Source organism: Cylas formicarius, unplaced genomic scaffold, assembly GCF_029955315.1.
Source record: "Cylas formicarius isolate icCylForm1 unplaced genomic scaffold, icCylForm1.1 PGA_scaffold_6__28_contigs__length_40554024, whole genome shotgun sequence".
NCBI classification, from domain to species: Eukaryota; Metazoa; Arthropoda; class Insecta; order Coleoptera; family Brentidae; genus Cylas; species Cylas formicarius.
The window spans coordinates 32,889,079-32,906,774 of record NW_026844347.1 but is presented as its reverse complement, the minus strand read 5'-3'; the positions used below and the strand labels follow the sequence as shown (position 1 = coordinate 32,906,774).

The following is a 17,696-nucleotide window of genomic DNA, read 5'->3' as shown; positions in this document are numbered from 1 at the left end:
TAGACACATTAAAATTGAATGTAACACTTAGGTAGCACTTTTGTAGTTACCAACAGCAATTGCCAGGTTAACGCCTTAACACGCACACCTTACAGGCAATTGGATTTCTTTGATTAATTTTGTTTATTTGTTTAAAGCTGATTAAAAGTGCTCAAACCTGATAATTTTAGAAATAATACATGATTTCTCAAAGATTTTGCGGATTTTACAGATTTCACGGATTTTACAGAGCTAGTACACGAGATTTCACGCATGATTACCCCTCGGAAATGTCCCTCTGCTTTGAAGAACTGCGGATGTTCTTCTTACAGTGTCTGTCAATTTAAATCTTTTAATAAAAACTATACAAATTTTATCATTAATATATTCAGGCTTTATTTCTCAACATTCAACACACACAGTCTCGCTAAAGGTATTTCAAAAGCAATGCATAAATTTTTTATTTTAGTCTTGCTTGACCGTTCCATGAAAGTGGATAATGAAATTATTTATATGCATATGCATTACTTCATTCCTTAAACGGGTCAAGTATACAGTTTCGAAATTCGAAAATTTCCAATTGGAAATGTTTGATACGCTATTATCATATTAAATTCATTCATATCATATACTAAAACCAAACAAAGCTGTCGCACACTAGAATCTTTGTCAATATAAGTATGCACTTAGTGAACAACTTAAACAAAAACTGATTAACTCCCTGATTTATCGGTATACTGGTTATTGTTCTGCAGATCATTATCACGCTTTGACTGAATATAATAATCTAAAATTACAAAAACTCATGTAGTCGTTTTGCTTTGTGCCATTTAGAGAACACGCAACCCCATTCCAGATTCGCTTAAATGAACTAACCGTTGATGATCTCATGGCATGTCTGTATACTCCTTTATAATGTAATTAAATATAATAATCCTAAAGACTTAACTAATACGCTCAGCAGAATGTCTGAATATCCCTTAATTTTTAACTTCTAAATTGAAGAGTCGTTTTATTATTCAGCACCTTTTTAATGAATAAAATATAAGCTTATCGGCCTTTCTCTATTTCTAGATTTAAAATCTGTGTAAGGGATCAATTCAACTAATTATTTATTACTTTTATATTGTTTAACTATATTATATAACTAGAAGAAGAGAGCTAGTCGAATCTTTTGCCTTTGTGTAGTATGTACCATATATCATTTGAATTTGTATATAACTACAGAAAATATGTATTATGCGACTACTGTCACTCCATAATGATACATTTTACGGTCTATTGGTTTAGTATTTTATGTGTAATAAGCAATTGTTTTCCATATTCTAATTCTCTGGGGATTTCAGGTCTTCCCTGTCATAGAGTATTAACTTCCGATAAGGATAATTTAACACTAGTTTTTAACGAGATGCAGAGGTTAGAGGACGAGGAGAAGGAAGAAGATACCGTAGAAAATAGAAATTCGTATTCGGAATACGGCGGGTTGGGTGGGGATTATTCCGATGACGACGAAAAATTTTTTCCCTTCCAAAAATTCAAACACCGGACGAATTGTTGTTTCGGGTTGTCGATGGATTTATTGGAGAATATAGCTCAGGAATTAGAATTCGACTTTAGGTAATCAATTTAGGGCTTTGATCAGACTGGAATTCTATTAAAAACGCTAGAATATGGTTATGCAAATTCATATGCTGTGAGTAAGGGTAGGAGTGTGTTTTTGATTTGATGGGTTTTAAACTTTTCGAGTTTACTTCGGCACTTATAACCGTTTATCAATATTTTTGGTGAGTTTCGATTCAGAGGAAAATGTTTGAACAGTTTTTTTTTTGTTTAAAAGAAAGAAAAATGTGCAAAATATATTTCCAAACCAAAGCAAGTTGTAATTGAAATAATTAGCAGCATTTTTTTTATCATTGTTGCACTTATTTGCATATCCTTTCCAACCAAGTGCGATTTTTGCTAAAATTTTCATGCAAAAAAGTCATTTTTGTAGGAGTTTTCTTTTCAAGCCTCATATATAGTTATCTATAGTTTTCTAATGTAAAAAATTCTTGCATTGGGGCCAATAAGTTCTAAAGTCTTTTTTGCATATTTGCAGGTTATACATCGTAGCTGACGGAATGTTTGGTTCGAGGATATTGGCGAAAAAAGAGAACAGAGTCAATCGAGATGTTGGGAAAAAATATTTAAGTTCCAGGTAGGTGATAAATAAATCTGCTTGGAAATGGGGTTATTTTCAAGAACGTCCTTGTTTCGTACGTGAATAGTGAAATGGCCGCGCATAAATTACGAAAACAAAGAAAAAAGCAAGCAAAATGAAAATCTCTGGACATTTTCCTCGTTAAAATATTTTCAAATTTGCATTTCGCGTTTGCATAACGATCTTTTTGCCGAACTAATTACTTACGAAGTTTTTAAGCTACTAAATTTTATCTCTCACCATTCTGAAGCTTCCGCGACAATGCGACGATGAATCAACGCCACCGAATCTTTTATGACGAAAAAGTTATTGGGTGAATGTTTGCAAAGCCATTACCGCTAATAACATTTACATACAGTCACTAATGAGACCATTTATTTACATCTTTGATATGATAAATTAACTACGTTAATGGAACGGTCAAAATTATATCGAAGCAACAACCAGGTTATAAAATGAATATGAATATTTGCCTCGTTAATAATCTGTTAAATTGCGGTATGGATTTCAACGGAAAGCGTTCTTGGTTCATAATATATTATATGGGTAAACTGGTCGGAATACAAAAGCGAATCTCATTGTTAATACATATATATCCAATTACTTAGATAATTATCTATCTATTTATACATTAATATATTATAAGTTGATTATAGGAGTTGATCACATTATCTCTTAAAAATATCTAATCAAGATTTTCCCAGCTGCTGGTAGTAAATTGGGAAATTAAACTAACTAACCAAAACTACTTTTGCCTCGTTGCTTTTTCAAATTCTTTTACTTGCCTTCTTGATTTTATTAATATAGTAACTTCTATTCTTCTTCTCCAAGTGAGTATCCGTACCGGATATTTTTTCTTTGTTGATGGCGATTCGAAGAAGTTCTGCTGATGATTTGTTAAACCACGTTCTAAGGTTTGCTAACCGAGATATTCTCCTTCGACTTGGTGCTCTCTTACTGTTAATTTTGCCTTGGAGGATTTGTTGTAATAATCCATGTCTATCTCGGTTCCTCATTATGTGATCGAGAGACAAAAGCTTCCGACATTTTACGGTATCAAGCAGTTCTGTTTCTTTATTCATAAGTCGCAATACTTCTATGTTGGTAATTTTTTGTGTCCAAGATATTTTCAATATTCTCCTGCACAGCCATAATTCGAATGCTTCCAATCTCTTCGTGGTTTCTTTAGTGAGTGTCCAAGTTTCTACGTCATACAGAAGGACCAAGCAACGCAATAGTCTGAATTTCATGTGCAACTACAAATACTTAGCGGGCCTTCATGATCGTATTTCTTGAGAGTTGTCCCAGTTCTCGTTTATGGTTGTCCCCAAGTATGTATACTGCTTTACTCTTTCCATTCTACTCTGGTTGATGTATAAATTGTCTTCTGTGATGCCTCCTTTACTTACTACAAGGAGTTTGGTTTTGTTTATATTCATTTCTAACCCGTAATGTGAGTTAGCCTCAGTCATCATATTCATTAGTTTTTGTAATCCTTGAAGACTATCTGCAAATATTATAGTGTCATCTGTGTCATGAGTTTAGCACCATTTATGGTTATTCCTTCTTGAATACTGTCAAGTGCCTCTCTAAAGATTTATTCCGAGTACACGTAAAATAAGATAATGGATAGAATACATCCCTGCCTTACCCCTCGCAATATTTTTATTTGTTCTGTGTGCCCGCCGTCAACTCTTAAAACTGCCGTCTGGTTCCGATTGAAATATATAATTCTGTTTAAATTTTTACCATTCATTCCTATCTTCTTTAGTATGTCGACTATTTTATCATTGACATGAGCACTTGAACACTAAATAGAGCCTCTCTTGTGCCAACGGCATTCACAAATCCAAACTGATTTGGTGCAATCTGTTCTTCACAAAGTCTTTTGTGTATTATCTTAAGAAATAACTTTAAGAGATGACTCATTAAGCTTATTGTTATAACATCATCACAAGTTTCCGCACTTGCTTTTTTGGGGAGTGTGATGATTTGTGACCCCAACCAGTCTGCTGGAATTTCCCCTGTTGAATAGATGTTATTAAATATTCTAGTCAACCATTTTTTTTTATCGCCATTCAGTAGTTTTATGAATTCAGTATGTATTTGGTCCAAACCAGCTGCCCTTCGCGTCTTCATTTTCGAGATGACGGCTCTCACCTCATCAACCAGAATTTCCGGCCTTTCATCTTCAGCTGTCTTCTATTACTAGCACCAATGAATTAATGCTTTAATATTGAGTTTGAGAACCTCATAAAATTGTACTTATACGCAGTAAACAACGGATCATTGTGATGCTTTCGATGGCGTCAGCGGGACTAGGATATTGTAGTAACCTAGACCAGGGTTAGTTTTGGTTAGTTTCCCAATGAGATGAGGTTTTTTAAAATTCTTAGTAAGTTACTTAAGTTATTAAGTTCGATCCATTATTGTTATTGCTTTATACAAAATCTCCAATAGCTAAGCTTATTCGATCAATCTTCTGCAGATGTGTGGCAAGAAAGATTATAACTGGGACTCCTGGGCAATAAATTTTATTTTATATGTCGAATCTGCTAATAACTTTGCCCTTCCTATTTCACGCGTTCCTGATACTTTCTCTCTTGCTAGATATTTTGTAATTTTATGTCTTCCACTCTGTTTCAATTTTGCTTGTTCTTCTCTTATTCTTTATTTGTTCCTTGTTTGATCACTTAGATAGCCATTTTTTGTTTTTCTTTTACTCTTTTTATATTTTTGAAATGGTGTTCTTTTCAATAAAACCCTTCAGTATCGCATTAATACCGAGTGATCGTAAGGGCGTAAAATGCATATACATTTCCTTCGCAGGTTCAAAGACGAGATCGGTCGCGGCAAGCACATCAAGGAAGATAATTACGAGTACAACGCCAAATGGAACGGCATCGTTGGTGACTTGGTGACCGGTGCCGCTCACATGTCTTTCGCTGCTTTAAGTGTTTCTAGCGCGAGGAGTGAAGTGATCGATTTTAGTTCTCCGTATTTTTTTAGCGGGGTGTCTTTTTTAGCGGCGCCCCAACAAAGGTCCGAAATACCGCTGATGGCCTTCCTGTTGCCTTTTAGTATGGAATTGTGGATTGCCATTTTGACAAGTGAGTCGGATCCAAAATGCATGGCCTCTGTTTCATAATCAAAGGAACTTCGTCTACTTCAGAATTGAAGATAGTATTCTATACAAATACGAAAAGCAAATGTAATAACTATGGACACTTATTTGAGGGCTCCTAAAACCATCTTTTTGTATGGCCACTACTAATAACACGCAATACATTTATTGTGTATTGTTTTTTAAGAAAAACGTAATTCCCGAGTTTAAAATTGACTAAAGTGTCCGAATATACATCTTGTTCACGTTTCGCCAAACACGGTGTTGACTTCTTCGGACCGCTACCAGAAAGTGAAGGCCTGCCGGTACTAAGGAAAAGGGACTTTAATTACTTCACGGATGAATCCCAAATAGACCGAAACGTCATCTACATATCTTTTCCACAGTCTTGGTTTTCATTGGTAATTTTTTTCTAAAACTAAAACGTCAATTTCAGTACTGAATTAGAAAATAACATGATTTTTTTATCTCATCATATTTTTTCGACATCCTTATTGATCGCACGATCAGACTTAACCTTAAGCCACCAGAACCAATTATGCAAAATAAAAACAGATTCATAAATTATCGAAGAATTCTTAATAAATCAATAAAAAACACCAAAGCTAATTATTGTAAAGAACAAGTAGAAAGAAATGAGATGTGCCCAAAAAACCTCTGGAAAGTTGTTAAATCTATAAGTAGCAAACCAAATACAAAAATCCTCAGTATTCAATTAAATAATGCAAATTCACAATTTACCGAAAAGAAGACAATAGCAAACGAATTTAACAAATTCTTTTCAGGTATAGGGAAAGAAATAGCAGGAAAAATTAAAGAACCGCAAAGTCGTAAAACCACCAGACATAAAAAAAATAAAAAATCAGCCATTATTAAACATATCGGTGAAAAAATAGTATTAGCATTAACTAATCTGATTAACCATATTTTTGCAGTTGGTATTTGTCCATCTCACTTTAAACTCTCTCTTGTGACTCCAACATTTAAAAGCAGCAACAAACAAGAGATAAACTACAGGCCAATTTCCCTAATATCTACAGTGGCGAAAGTTTTTGAAAAAGTATTGAAACTAAAACTACCAAATTCTTAGACAAATTTAAAATAATTTCTGGGAAACAATATGGCTTTCGAAAAAATACAAGCACACAAAAGCAAACCTTCTTTATGCATATTCCTAGATCTCGCAAACGCATTTGACACCGTTAACCACGCACAGATGATTGAAGCTTTGGAAGATATAGGCGTAAAAAATATATCTCTTGATCTTTTTAAATGTTACTTAACTGGGAGAAAACAACCCGTCTTGATTGAAGATGAACTACGCACTCCAGAGTCTGTTACATCTGGTGTGATATTTTTTACAAATAATGTTATACACTTTCAAAAACAAACATAGTTTAAAATTTATAAATCACAGTTACGGAACACGGTGGCAACAAAATTTGAACATGGCTGTCGAAAGAAACTAACAAATGTAAAACGCAAAAAAACTTTATTTTCCTATCGCAGAAATTATTCAACTATTTGCCGTCAGCCCAAAAGCAACTTCTAATTACCACTGATCGGGTACATATCTTTAAAATAAAAATAAAAAAAATCATTGCACAAGTGAACAGAAACGAAATACGACAATCACAAGCATCACTTAAATACTAAAAATATTGTTTTGTAATATCTACGTTTTCAAATAAATAATAAATAATAATATGATAATAATAATAATAAGTGACAAAAAAACACGAGACCTCGACAAATAACGGCATCAGCAATTTCTAATTCTCATAATCATTGGGACACCAGTTTCTGTCTTCTATTTGTGATTCCGTTATTCACGAAGCAATTAAAAGCTTCCCAGTTTCAGGTAGCGCTCTGAAGAAGCCACCAAAAAGTTTGGCGAAACGTCAGTTCCACAATCTAGGGAAATATCTCTTTAAATTTATTATGAGAGTTCTACGGGCGTGCAAGTTTATCGATAACGCGAAAACCCGGATAAATTTATTTATAGTTCAATAAAGTGACAATTTTCCACATAGCCCGATATTAACCCTCGTCACTAAAACAGCAGATTGCGAAGCGTGAAAATGGAGAAACGAATTGCGTTCCGGACACCGAACAGCTGTTTGAGGCGTGCCTACAAAATTATGCGGCCATTTATATGAGAAACGGGTCCCACCTTATTTGGTGTCATAGCTTTTTTCTTTTCCGGCCCAATAAATATTGTAAAACGGTGATGGATGGATGAATGATGGATTTTTAATATTGTCTACATTAAAATCTCGAATAAATTTGGTACGGGTTTTTAAAAAGCAGTTAATCCAGAATATGTTTTTATTGATAATACCAACGGTGGATATTTGATAGACAAAAAAATATGATCAACGTTTTAGAATGCATTATAATACGCGTGTGATCTTCTCTGATCCGTGTAGCTCAGCAGGACCTCTAATCATCGATTTGATTAGGTGTGTTTGATTATGGATGTTTTGTTTGCTGAAAACCTTCTAGTTTAAATGTTCTATTGCAGTCGTGTGGTTTTCATTCTTCAAAAAACCGTTGAATAACGCTTTCAATAGGTGGCCTGGCACTGGCTTACTGAATACCGTCATCATTTGACGCCTATCAGAATGGCACCTCAATTGCTCTGAATGGGCCGACTTGTATGAAGCTTCCCTTGCTTCCCGTTCATTTTTGTTGTCTCAAATGCATTTTTTTAAAGGCCTATTAAAGAAACATTGTCACCAAATTCGGTCTGAGGGAGGGATAGGACTTCATTGTTCGAATGACATCAGTTTCCCTGACTTGAATTACTTAAGTACCTCTTACATCTTGCTCGAAAAATGTAACCTCTTTAACAACGAATATCTTATCTACTTAATAGGTCTATTAACAGATTATTCATTGATTAAATTTGATTAAAAATGCGTCTGTGTATTATTTAAGCTACGTTTCAGGTCTGAATATTACCGCAATAGCCGTAGCAATCTACGAATGGTTGTCGCCGTTTGGCCTAAATCCTTGGGGTAGACAGCGTTCGAAAAATTTCAGCATGAGTTCCGCCCTCTGGGTGATGTGGGGCCTCCTGTGCGGCCACCTGGTAGCGTTTAAGGCGCCAAAGAGCTGGCCCAATAAATTCCTGATCAACGTGTGGGGAGGGTTTTCCGTTATTTTTGTCGCCAGTTACACAGCGAACATTGCCGCCTTGATTGCTGGCTTGTTTTTCCATAATACGGTCAGCAATTATCACGACAGGAGTGTAAGCATATTTTACATATCTAATATTGGTTTGATTATAAGTATTTTGTGTGTATTCTTCACAGTCGTCTTTAACTAGATTTTATTTCAACATTTAATACACATCAGATATATTTCCATTTTTATATTTTGTACCCGACCAACCTTTATAAGGTCATAATTTTAATTTAACCTATTTGCATTTGTTAAAAATTGTAAGGAAATTGAAAACGTAAATTATAAACCGTTGTGATGATGTGAAATAATACCTTTTCTTTAATTATTGTTATTTAATTATTATCAAAGATCATTTAATTGAGTTGTAGTTATTGGTCACGTGTTAAATATTTTTCGAAAAATTAAGGGAGCTAAAATTTTACGAAGAATTATCAGCAATCGGGACATCACCTCTGACGATAGTGGTGAAAATTTTAATGTAAATTTTTTAATATTGTCAATTTGGAAGTTCGAGGTAATTTCCAGCGATTACTTGATACTTGGATCTGCACGTTGAATGGGTTTTCCCATAATATTAGAATTAATGGGTACGAAATTGATGAGTGATTGATGACGACGGCCGTATATTACTATTTGACCTTTCGCTGGCGCAAACTGAAATTGCCGTCAAATTTACCAGAATATATCGGCGCGAGGTGTTTTCGTTATCAACCAAAATCGAGGATACGGTTATGGATCTGGCTACCCGCTGTTTATTGCGGTGTGAACTGCATAGATCTTTGCAAAAATAATATTTTTAAGTTTTTTGCGTTTACCCTTTACACCATGTACCTAAAAACACTATTCAATAACAAAACCAGCATGGGGAGAGGGGCCAACCTTTAAAGCTTAAATTTAAACCATCATTTTATATTACAGATCATGCATCAATCAAAAATTATTTACATACTTTTTAGACGCATGGGATAAAATTAGATTTTTGCCAAGTTTGTCCACGTAAATGTCCACAAATTCTTCAGATGGGAAAACTATATTTTCTAGTTTTCGAAAGATCTAAAAAGCCACGTTTCCTTTGCAAAAGAAAGAATGAAAAATGCGTTTGTATTTGTTTGTATATTCTTATTGATTTTTTTATTGCTAGACGAAGTTGTTTTATAGTTGTATATAGCCGGATGAAAACTTTTGTTTAAAATTCCACTGAAAAATTAACAATATAGAAATAATTTTGCATTAATATGTGGTACATTTTGGTACATTTTGTATATAGATAAATTATTTTATATACTGCTTTATTTCTAAGGACGCGTACAGTGTATCCATTTTATGATGTTATTGCAAGATAGAGCAATACAGTTTTCGCAATACTGTTGTGGATTCTCGAAGCAAGAGATGCATTTTATAAACTCCCTGTATCGTATCAATTTTTTTATAAAAGTTAAAGTTTTTAAATTAGGAACACCTTGAATACTTTTTAAAATAAAATCATGTATTTCACATTTTAGAAAATATGCTTTTGTTATATCTTAATTTTATTCCTGATAACAGATTATTATTTTCATTATTATTATTATTATTAATATTAATTTTTGATTTGAAAAAATACGATTATACTACAAACGTAGTATTCTCAACAAGCAACTGCATTCTAATTTCCTCCACTGCTCAATATTTTATAAGTTTTGAGAGACAAGCCAAAAGCTAAATTAAATATTTAGTTTATTTTTTCATGATAATATTTATAATAATAATAATTATTGTTAATATTATTATTCCGATATTATGCAAGTGGAAGAAAATTTTAACAGAAAAGAATATTTTTCGAGATGTTTTGTAAAATGTCAAAATATTAGATTAATAAAAAAATATGTTTAGACAATCATATATTTTTGAAAGGCGTATAAAAAGCGCAATGAAATTTAAAAAAATATGTACAGATTGTTCCATTAAAAAAAAAACATATCTTAAAAATCATATCTGATGACAATGATGAAGGATGAAGAATTAGACTAAGTGCACTAATGGATTTTACGTAAAAAGATGTGTAAGATTCTGTTACAGGGAGTTAAATATACGAAAGGCAACTGGAAAAACGACTATTTTCACGTCCCAATATTGTATAAGTGATACGTGAATCATCTATCAAAAAACTGAAATTCGGAGCTAACCCAAATAAATCCCCAAAGCGAGGTACGAGTTAGTTTCGTTCCCGATGACAAAAAGGCAAATATTTTCGGTGGCTAAAAACCGACCGTACAGGTTTTTCCACGTTCGTCCTCGGGGGAGTAAAACAAAGCATAAAAATAAAAGGTTTTGAACGTTTTCGTAACAACGGCTCTAGCAGGGAAGCCTTTGTCTTGTCCGATGCCAATGACATTTAAATTTTATTGGTTTCATATACCACACAGATGCCATGCGCTGTAAAATTTGATTATATATAAACGTATTGCGTTTTCAGTTGTTAAGTCAAAAAGTGGGGGCGCCACAATCGTCGGCTGCTGAATATTACGTCCAAAAGGCCAACCAAATGCTCTGGCAGCACATGAGCAAGTATTCGCTGGAAAACGTCGAAGACGGGGTGAAGAGATTAAAGTAAGTTTCATAACTATAACATATATAAATTGAAGTTCAAAACTCCAAATTAGTAATTAAATATAAACTAAATGAAAATAAAAACCCCTGATAATACAAAACAAATAGAATGCATAAAATACGCAATAAAGGTTCTGTTTGAAATTCGCTAGAATTTGCATTTTCTGATTAGCCAGTATGTTAACAAAAATTATTCGATTTAAAAAGCGATCCAGCAGTTTCGCTGGCAAACAGAAAGTTGATTTTGTGTGTATCGATTATCTGTTATGAATATTTATTTGGTTCTAAACTGAACTAATAAAACAATGAAATGGTAGATAATAAAAATCGCTCTGGACGAAAACGGGAATACTATTCAGCGTTCTTCTTTTTTAATAATTCATAGCGTACATCATTCGAAACTTTCCGTGTTCGGTCATTTTCCTTAATTTTATCCTATTTATATCAGCATTTTTAACATTATAATCCATAAATTGGTTTTGGTATTTGCAAAATTACATAAAATCGGTAGATAGAAACTTAATAAATTGCCAAGTGGATGATAGAAAAAAAATTAGCCAAGTTCACTAAAAATACCACTGAAAAAAAGAGGAGCATATATCATAAGAACTAGAGTATTATAATTATTTCAATTTATAACCGCAAATTAATATAACTCGTAAATTAAAATTATAAAGTTATAAACTTAACTGACTTCGGACGTGTACAGGGTGATCCATTGTAGATGTCCACCCCTGCTAACTTTTGTCCTTCAGATTTTATATGAAAAAAATTAAATACCAAGTATTTGAGTTACAACTGAACATTTTCTTTTAAATTATGGTCACGTATACAGAGGGGAGCCAGCCTGTGTTTTATACCGCTATGTGAGAGTTGTTTGAAGACAGTAAATGCCAAAAACTAAAATTTCACTTAGTAGGTGGATAGCCCTTTTTTTATTGATTGTGTCATTGTTTGTTGAATTATTGCTATGTCAGTTTCTGCTTCTTAATTTAGCAGAAAATTTGTTAAATTATGTTTTCCGAAAAGGAAGGACGCGTATGTATGGAAATCCACATCTGGAAAGGCATTTAAACGTATTTATTTATCATTTCTGAGGAATAGATAAGATAAGAGAAGAAATAGGCATTCCATTCAAAACCAGGATGAACAATTATTTTATGTTTATATTATCACGGTTTTGATTTTTTTTATTTTGCCTGCGCGTCATGATACGTCTACCAGTATAATACAAACTATTCTTATATATTTTACTTTCTAAATACTTGCTTATTTCAGAATTCGCTTCCCGTCGAGACGATCATGGTGTTCTGTTCTTCAAAATGGGGTTTTTAAAATACTGAATAATATTTTGCAGACTTTACGCCAGTGCTGGATATTTGCTAGTAATAATCATAGTATATTTTTCAGAGAACCCTATAAATTATTTATGTGATTGAATTCGTGATTTGCGTAAAAGAATAACAAGTGGGACCTTTTAAAATCATGGAAGTGCATTACCCGACTCAGGATGCACAGGTTAGAAGGACTAAAGATTTTATGAACTGGCGAATCTTTATTTTTAACAGCAGGGGTACTCAACAGAAAATTACGCTATTCGTTTGCAGAAAATCCATAAAAATATTGTCAAAAACAGTGTGGAATTAAAAAAAAAAAACACAATTGTAGGGCCTATGTTTTATGAAGGTGCATTATCGGGCGGTACATACCAAAGGATTAAGAGTTAATGGATAATATGCCATTGAATGAAGTTGTCGGACTAACGGACTATCTCAACAATAAATATATAGGTGGATTGGAAGACACAGAAAAACGATATATCCAGCTAATTAATAAGCTAAATAAATAAATAATATTTTATAAACATATTGGAAATTAACGGTGATACTAATGTAGTAGATATTAGATAGATATAAATAGTTTCACAAATATGTTTCAGTAAAAATGTATTGATAAATACGTCAAGAAAAAAAATATCATATATGCTTCTTTTTATCTGTATCTGAAGGAAGAAAGTTAGCACTGGTGGACATTTATAATGGATCACCCTGTACACTGTTGTAGGAAAATAACGAATTTTGCGACTTTTTCTGTCAACTGAATGGCCTCTTTTCATGCAGAAATGGGTCCCTAGACATCCTTATCGCAGATACGCCTATCCTCGACTATTATAGGGCCACAGACCACGGATGTAAGTTGCAAAAAATAGGGGACACGATCAACGAGGATACGTACGCAATCGGCATGACAAAGGGATTCCCCCTAAAGGTATTTAAAGTTTATTTTTGATTTCGCTGGTGCCAAAAACAAGGGAAGATGTCTGGAATATGAACAAAATATAAAAAATATTGAATATTCCATTGGTAATACTTGTTATTTTGATAATGTTTAAATATTTATCTAATGATACATATTGGGCACGTTTTACTGGGCAGCGAACGACGAAATAATTTATTTTATTTAAATTTGTTTGACCCGAGTAAACAGAGACGGAATTTAAATAAAAAATACTGATATTGTTTAACAGTCGGGCACAAATATTCGAAAACTTTCGTAATTAAATTATTTTAAGTCTCGACAAAAGCTTTCGAGAATAAATTTAAAACGTCAGTTTAACAAAACTGCCTTTGTTTCGTCAGTAGCAAAAATTTTATAAAACAACCTAGAACAAAGCTTGCACAAAACAGAAATTAATGAAGAATAAAGTCGACGGAAAATAGAAATTTCAATTAAAATAGAAAGGTTGTGTTTATAGAAGTTGGCGTGCCCAGAATAGTTTTTTCAAAATTGCAATTCGTGTAGGTATCCCAAGGAGATTTACCATTTTAACCTACGCAATTTGCATCGTGTGTCGCAGTCTGGAAACGAGGTGCGCTGAAATAGCTACCTGAGGGCTTAATTGTTTTACTGATTTTTTGAAACCCGGTCTCTGCATTTTTTTTTTAATATTAACCATATCTAAAGTGAGTACTGACAAAGTGACTACAACACATAGCGATAATGTCAGCTGGCGGGTAATTTTGTGACTTTTGAAAGTGTTTCAGGAAAAGTAATAAAGATAAATAACTAAATTTAGATTTTGAATATCACTTTGTATCATACATAATAGATTAGCGTTTCATTTAGTAAATTAGAGATTAGTTAGACGTTTAAACAACCCATGAAGTAGAAACAATTTCAAAAATTCAACTTATGTTTGTGTTTTAAGTTTAAGTTTATTCATGTTGTAGAAATTGAAATACGGTTTACGCTAGGTTGTTGGTCCCTTCGGTAACTAGTTATCCTTGTATTTTTTCTTATAAAATTCTTTTTCTGCGTTTATGTAGGAAAACCTGGTGGCAAGGTAGCATGATTGAAAGCCTATGAAAAGCCTCCAAGTTTGTTAAAATGCGTTCAGCCTTTTTGGAGTTATTCATAGACCAAAACGCATTGAATAAACAGGTTGAAAATTGTATCCCTCTCACTACCGTTAATGTAAGAAAGTTTGTGTAGAAAACGAACTCATGCCCATTTCAGAAACTCCAAAGCAATTTTCTAGAAACGCTCTTTTCTCATCCTGGGACACCCAGTATATCCAAAGAAATATTTCAACAAGGCTTTAACATTTCATGACAGTCATACCGATCATATTTTAAGCGGGCATGATTGCAACGGTATGCTAAGATTTTTGACCAGTCAGAGGAGACGTTCTACAGATACTCTGGAATTTTTTGACGTTTTGAATTTGAACTGGTAATTTCGCCCATTTTTGCTGTTTAAGAAGCGTTGTTTTATAGGTGTTAAATAATTAGTAATTTGATCGGCTAAACGAAATAATGGATAATCCACCATTTGTAAATGTTGCTTTATGCTGACTTCCGGTTCCGATTTCGAATTTCCACGGTTACTTCACATGATGTAACTTTTTATTTTAGCAAATAAAAGTAAACTTAAAGCAAAGCCTTTACAAAATTGGAGAAAAAAGCCCAGAAAAACGTCCCTTAACCCCATATTTATGGAAATATATATTTTTTTAGGACGGAAAGATATGAACCTTATGTTATATGAACATTATCTTATTAATTATTATTATCTTTAGTTATTGTAGGTCTCGAAGTTAGCTTAATATTTTTTTTGTCATTTATCTGTACTAATTAAGATTTAACTGGCTATATTATAGCTATTACGTAAGATTATTTTATTTGAATGGTGGTATACGCAAAGCTGTCTTTATAAGAGTGATTGAGAGGATTCGTAACTAAGGGACATTTTTTGAGAAATGAACAAAATGTCAGATAGCTTTATTCGAGGAATACCTGCTGGTAATAAGACGATGCATTAATTGTGAGAACTAAGGCACTGAACCAGTTAAAAATAGAGGGTAGAGATCAACGCATGTCTTAATCGGCATTTTGGTACGGTTTGATAAAGAAAATATATTCTCGAAAAATTTCAGCCTCCGCAATGCAAATTTTAGACTTTCTTTTTAAATACCTACGTTGCTCTAAGAATGTCAAAATAACCAAAGTCCCTTTTGAAACTTATCTTTTAGTTCCAATAAATAGTTTGAAAAATTTCCTGACCCTGTCACATAAATCGTTTCGGACGGTGAATGGTACCAACTGTAATGGGTACTGTTCGATACAGAAGGGACCAAGTTATATATTTTTCAAATTTTCACGATTATAAATAAGAGAAATATAGAAATTCGAAAATTGGCTATTATATTCTCAACGTTTTTTTTTTATTTAATTTACGATCATTTTTAAAAATAAATTTTTGATTCTAGATGATACTAAAAAAGGGAAAAAGTGTGGATCAAAAAAAATACAACGACATTTTCCTTTAAAAATGTTTTAGGACAGCATATCGGCGGTGATAGCGAAATATTCGTCGAACGGTTACATGGATATATTGCAAGAAAAGTGGTACGGAGGTCTGCCGTGTTTCAAATTGGCGAATGACATCGCGCAACCGAGGCCCCTGGGGGTTGCCGCGGTCACGGGGGTTTTTATTTTGCTCGGGGTCGGAATCGCTATGGGCTTGTTAATTTTATTGATAGAGCATTTGTTTTTTAGGTAAATAACATGTCTCGGTTGCCCTGTTCATGAATCTTATCCGATTTCGTTTTCAGATATACGCTGCCCCTTTTGAGGGACAAACCTAAAGGGAGCATTTGGCGCAGCAGGAATATTATGTTTTTTAGTCAGGTGGGATATGGAATAACTATATTACAAAATTTTTGATTTTTTTCTATATTAATAGTCTAGTACGAGTTTTAATGATTATTGTGGTGACTGAGGATTTCCGCTTATTAATTATGTTTATTTTTGTCTTGGTGTCCAAGGAAATGTATGAAGTTTATGAGGTTTAAACATAGCGAAGAAAAAGAGCAAGTTTTATTGTTTTTTTAAAAGAAACTTCCACAGGCTACTGTAATATTTTTTATAAAACGTCTGGATTCCTCCTGCGTCGGTTTTTGCTGAGTCGAACTAGCTAACGTTTCGCCAATCATCCTGTTGGTTTCTTCAGACTTTCTTGACTGAACCAGTTTCAGTCTGAAGAAGCCAACATCATGATTGGCGAGACATTAGCTAGTTCGAATATTTTTTTCCAACAGGTCTACAAAGATAAGAACCACTAAAAGACATAACATACTCTAACATACTCACTTACGCTCACAACGATGAAATAATATTTATTCAATTTATTGCAATTTATTATAGATAGAGTTTGTCTTACAAATTAGGAAAAACACGCCTAAAATGTTTTCAATAATTTATTAAAAATCAACCATTAAGTCAGTCAAAATATTTTATTAGATCTTCTTTGTCATTCAGAAACATTTTGTGGACACTATTTAGAGGGGTCAGAAGTGGTCAGAATACTTTTAACTAATTATGTCAAGTTAAAAGTTGTTAAAGAAAAATCATTTCATTTAGAGGCTTATATTGTCCGTAGAAAAAAAATTATATGAACTTGTCATGTTATTTTGTTGTGTTGCATCTGAATTCCAGACACTACTTACATTTTACCTGTAGAATGATTCACATTGAGACTGGAGTGACTGTCATCTAAAAATTGCATAGAACTAATAAAGAGAACTTTCCGAAATTTGGTAACTGACCAATAGCTAATAATAAAATAGAAAAATTAAATTTATGTCAATGAAATCCGCATTTTTGGGACTTCCCGTATCATGTGTTATCACTGGTTTATTAATTTGTTTTTGAAATACTGTAGAAACTCGTAGTGAGTTATAGGGCATATTTGAAATGCATAAGTTTTTACTGGTTTCGGGAAAATCGGTTTTAATGGGTTAAATTTCAAAAAGTTAGACATATGTTAGAAAAAATATGATGGAGGATTTTTGTCAGGGATCACTTAAAACATATCGGTACTAATTTTCATTATTATAAAAAAAATAATTTTCATTATTATTATTAAAAAATTATTATTATTATTATAAAAGTATGTGCGATAAATAAATTGGAGAGGTAAAATATTATCGTTTTTTTAGTTATGAGGGAGTATGTAAAATTTTATTTATTTACACCCGATCCGAAGCAAAAAAATGGAAACGTCAACCAATGGGAAAATTTTTACCTCTTTAAAACTTACAATTAAAAGAGCTAA

General features: G+C 32.9%; 1 protein-coding gene across 1 annotated transcript in view; it reads left to right on the top strand.

The window, feature by feature from the left end:
• Positions 1–17,696, top strand: part of LOC132703854 (uncharacterized) — a 145,848-nt gene that overhangs the window by 112,029 nt on the left and 16,123 nt on the right. Inside the window, exons 7-14 of the mRNA XM_060673370.1 lie at positions 1,326–1,596; positions 2,078–2,176; positions 5,009–5,289; positions 8,255–8,556; positions 10,948–11,081; positions 13,202–13,349; positions 15,921–16,138; positions 16,195–16,270. Coding sequence (XP_060529353.1) covers positions 1,326–1,596; positions 2,078–2,176; positions 5,009–5,289; positions 8,255–8,556; positions 10,948–11,081; positions 13,202–13,349; positions 15,921–16,138; positions 16,195–16,270 — 1,529 coding nt within the window. The remainder of the gene's footprint in view (positions 1–1,325; positions 1,597–2,077; positions 2,177–5,008; positions 5,290–8,254; positions 8,557–10,947; positions 11,082–13,201; positions 13,350–15,920; positions 16,139–16,194; positions 16,271–17,696) is intronic.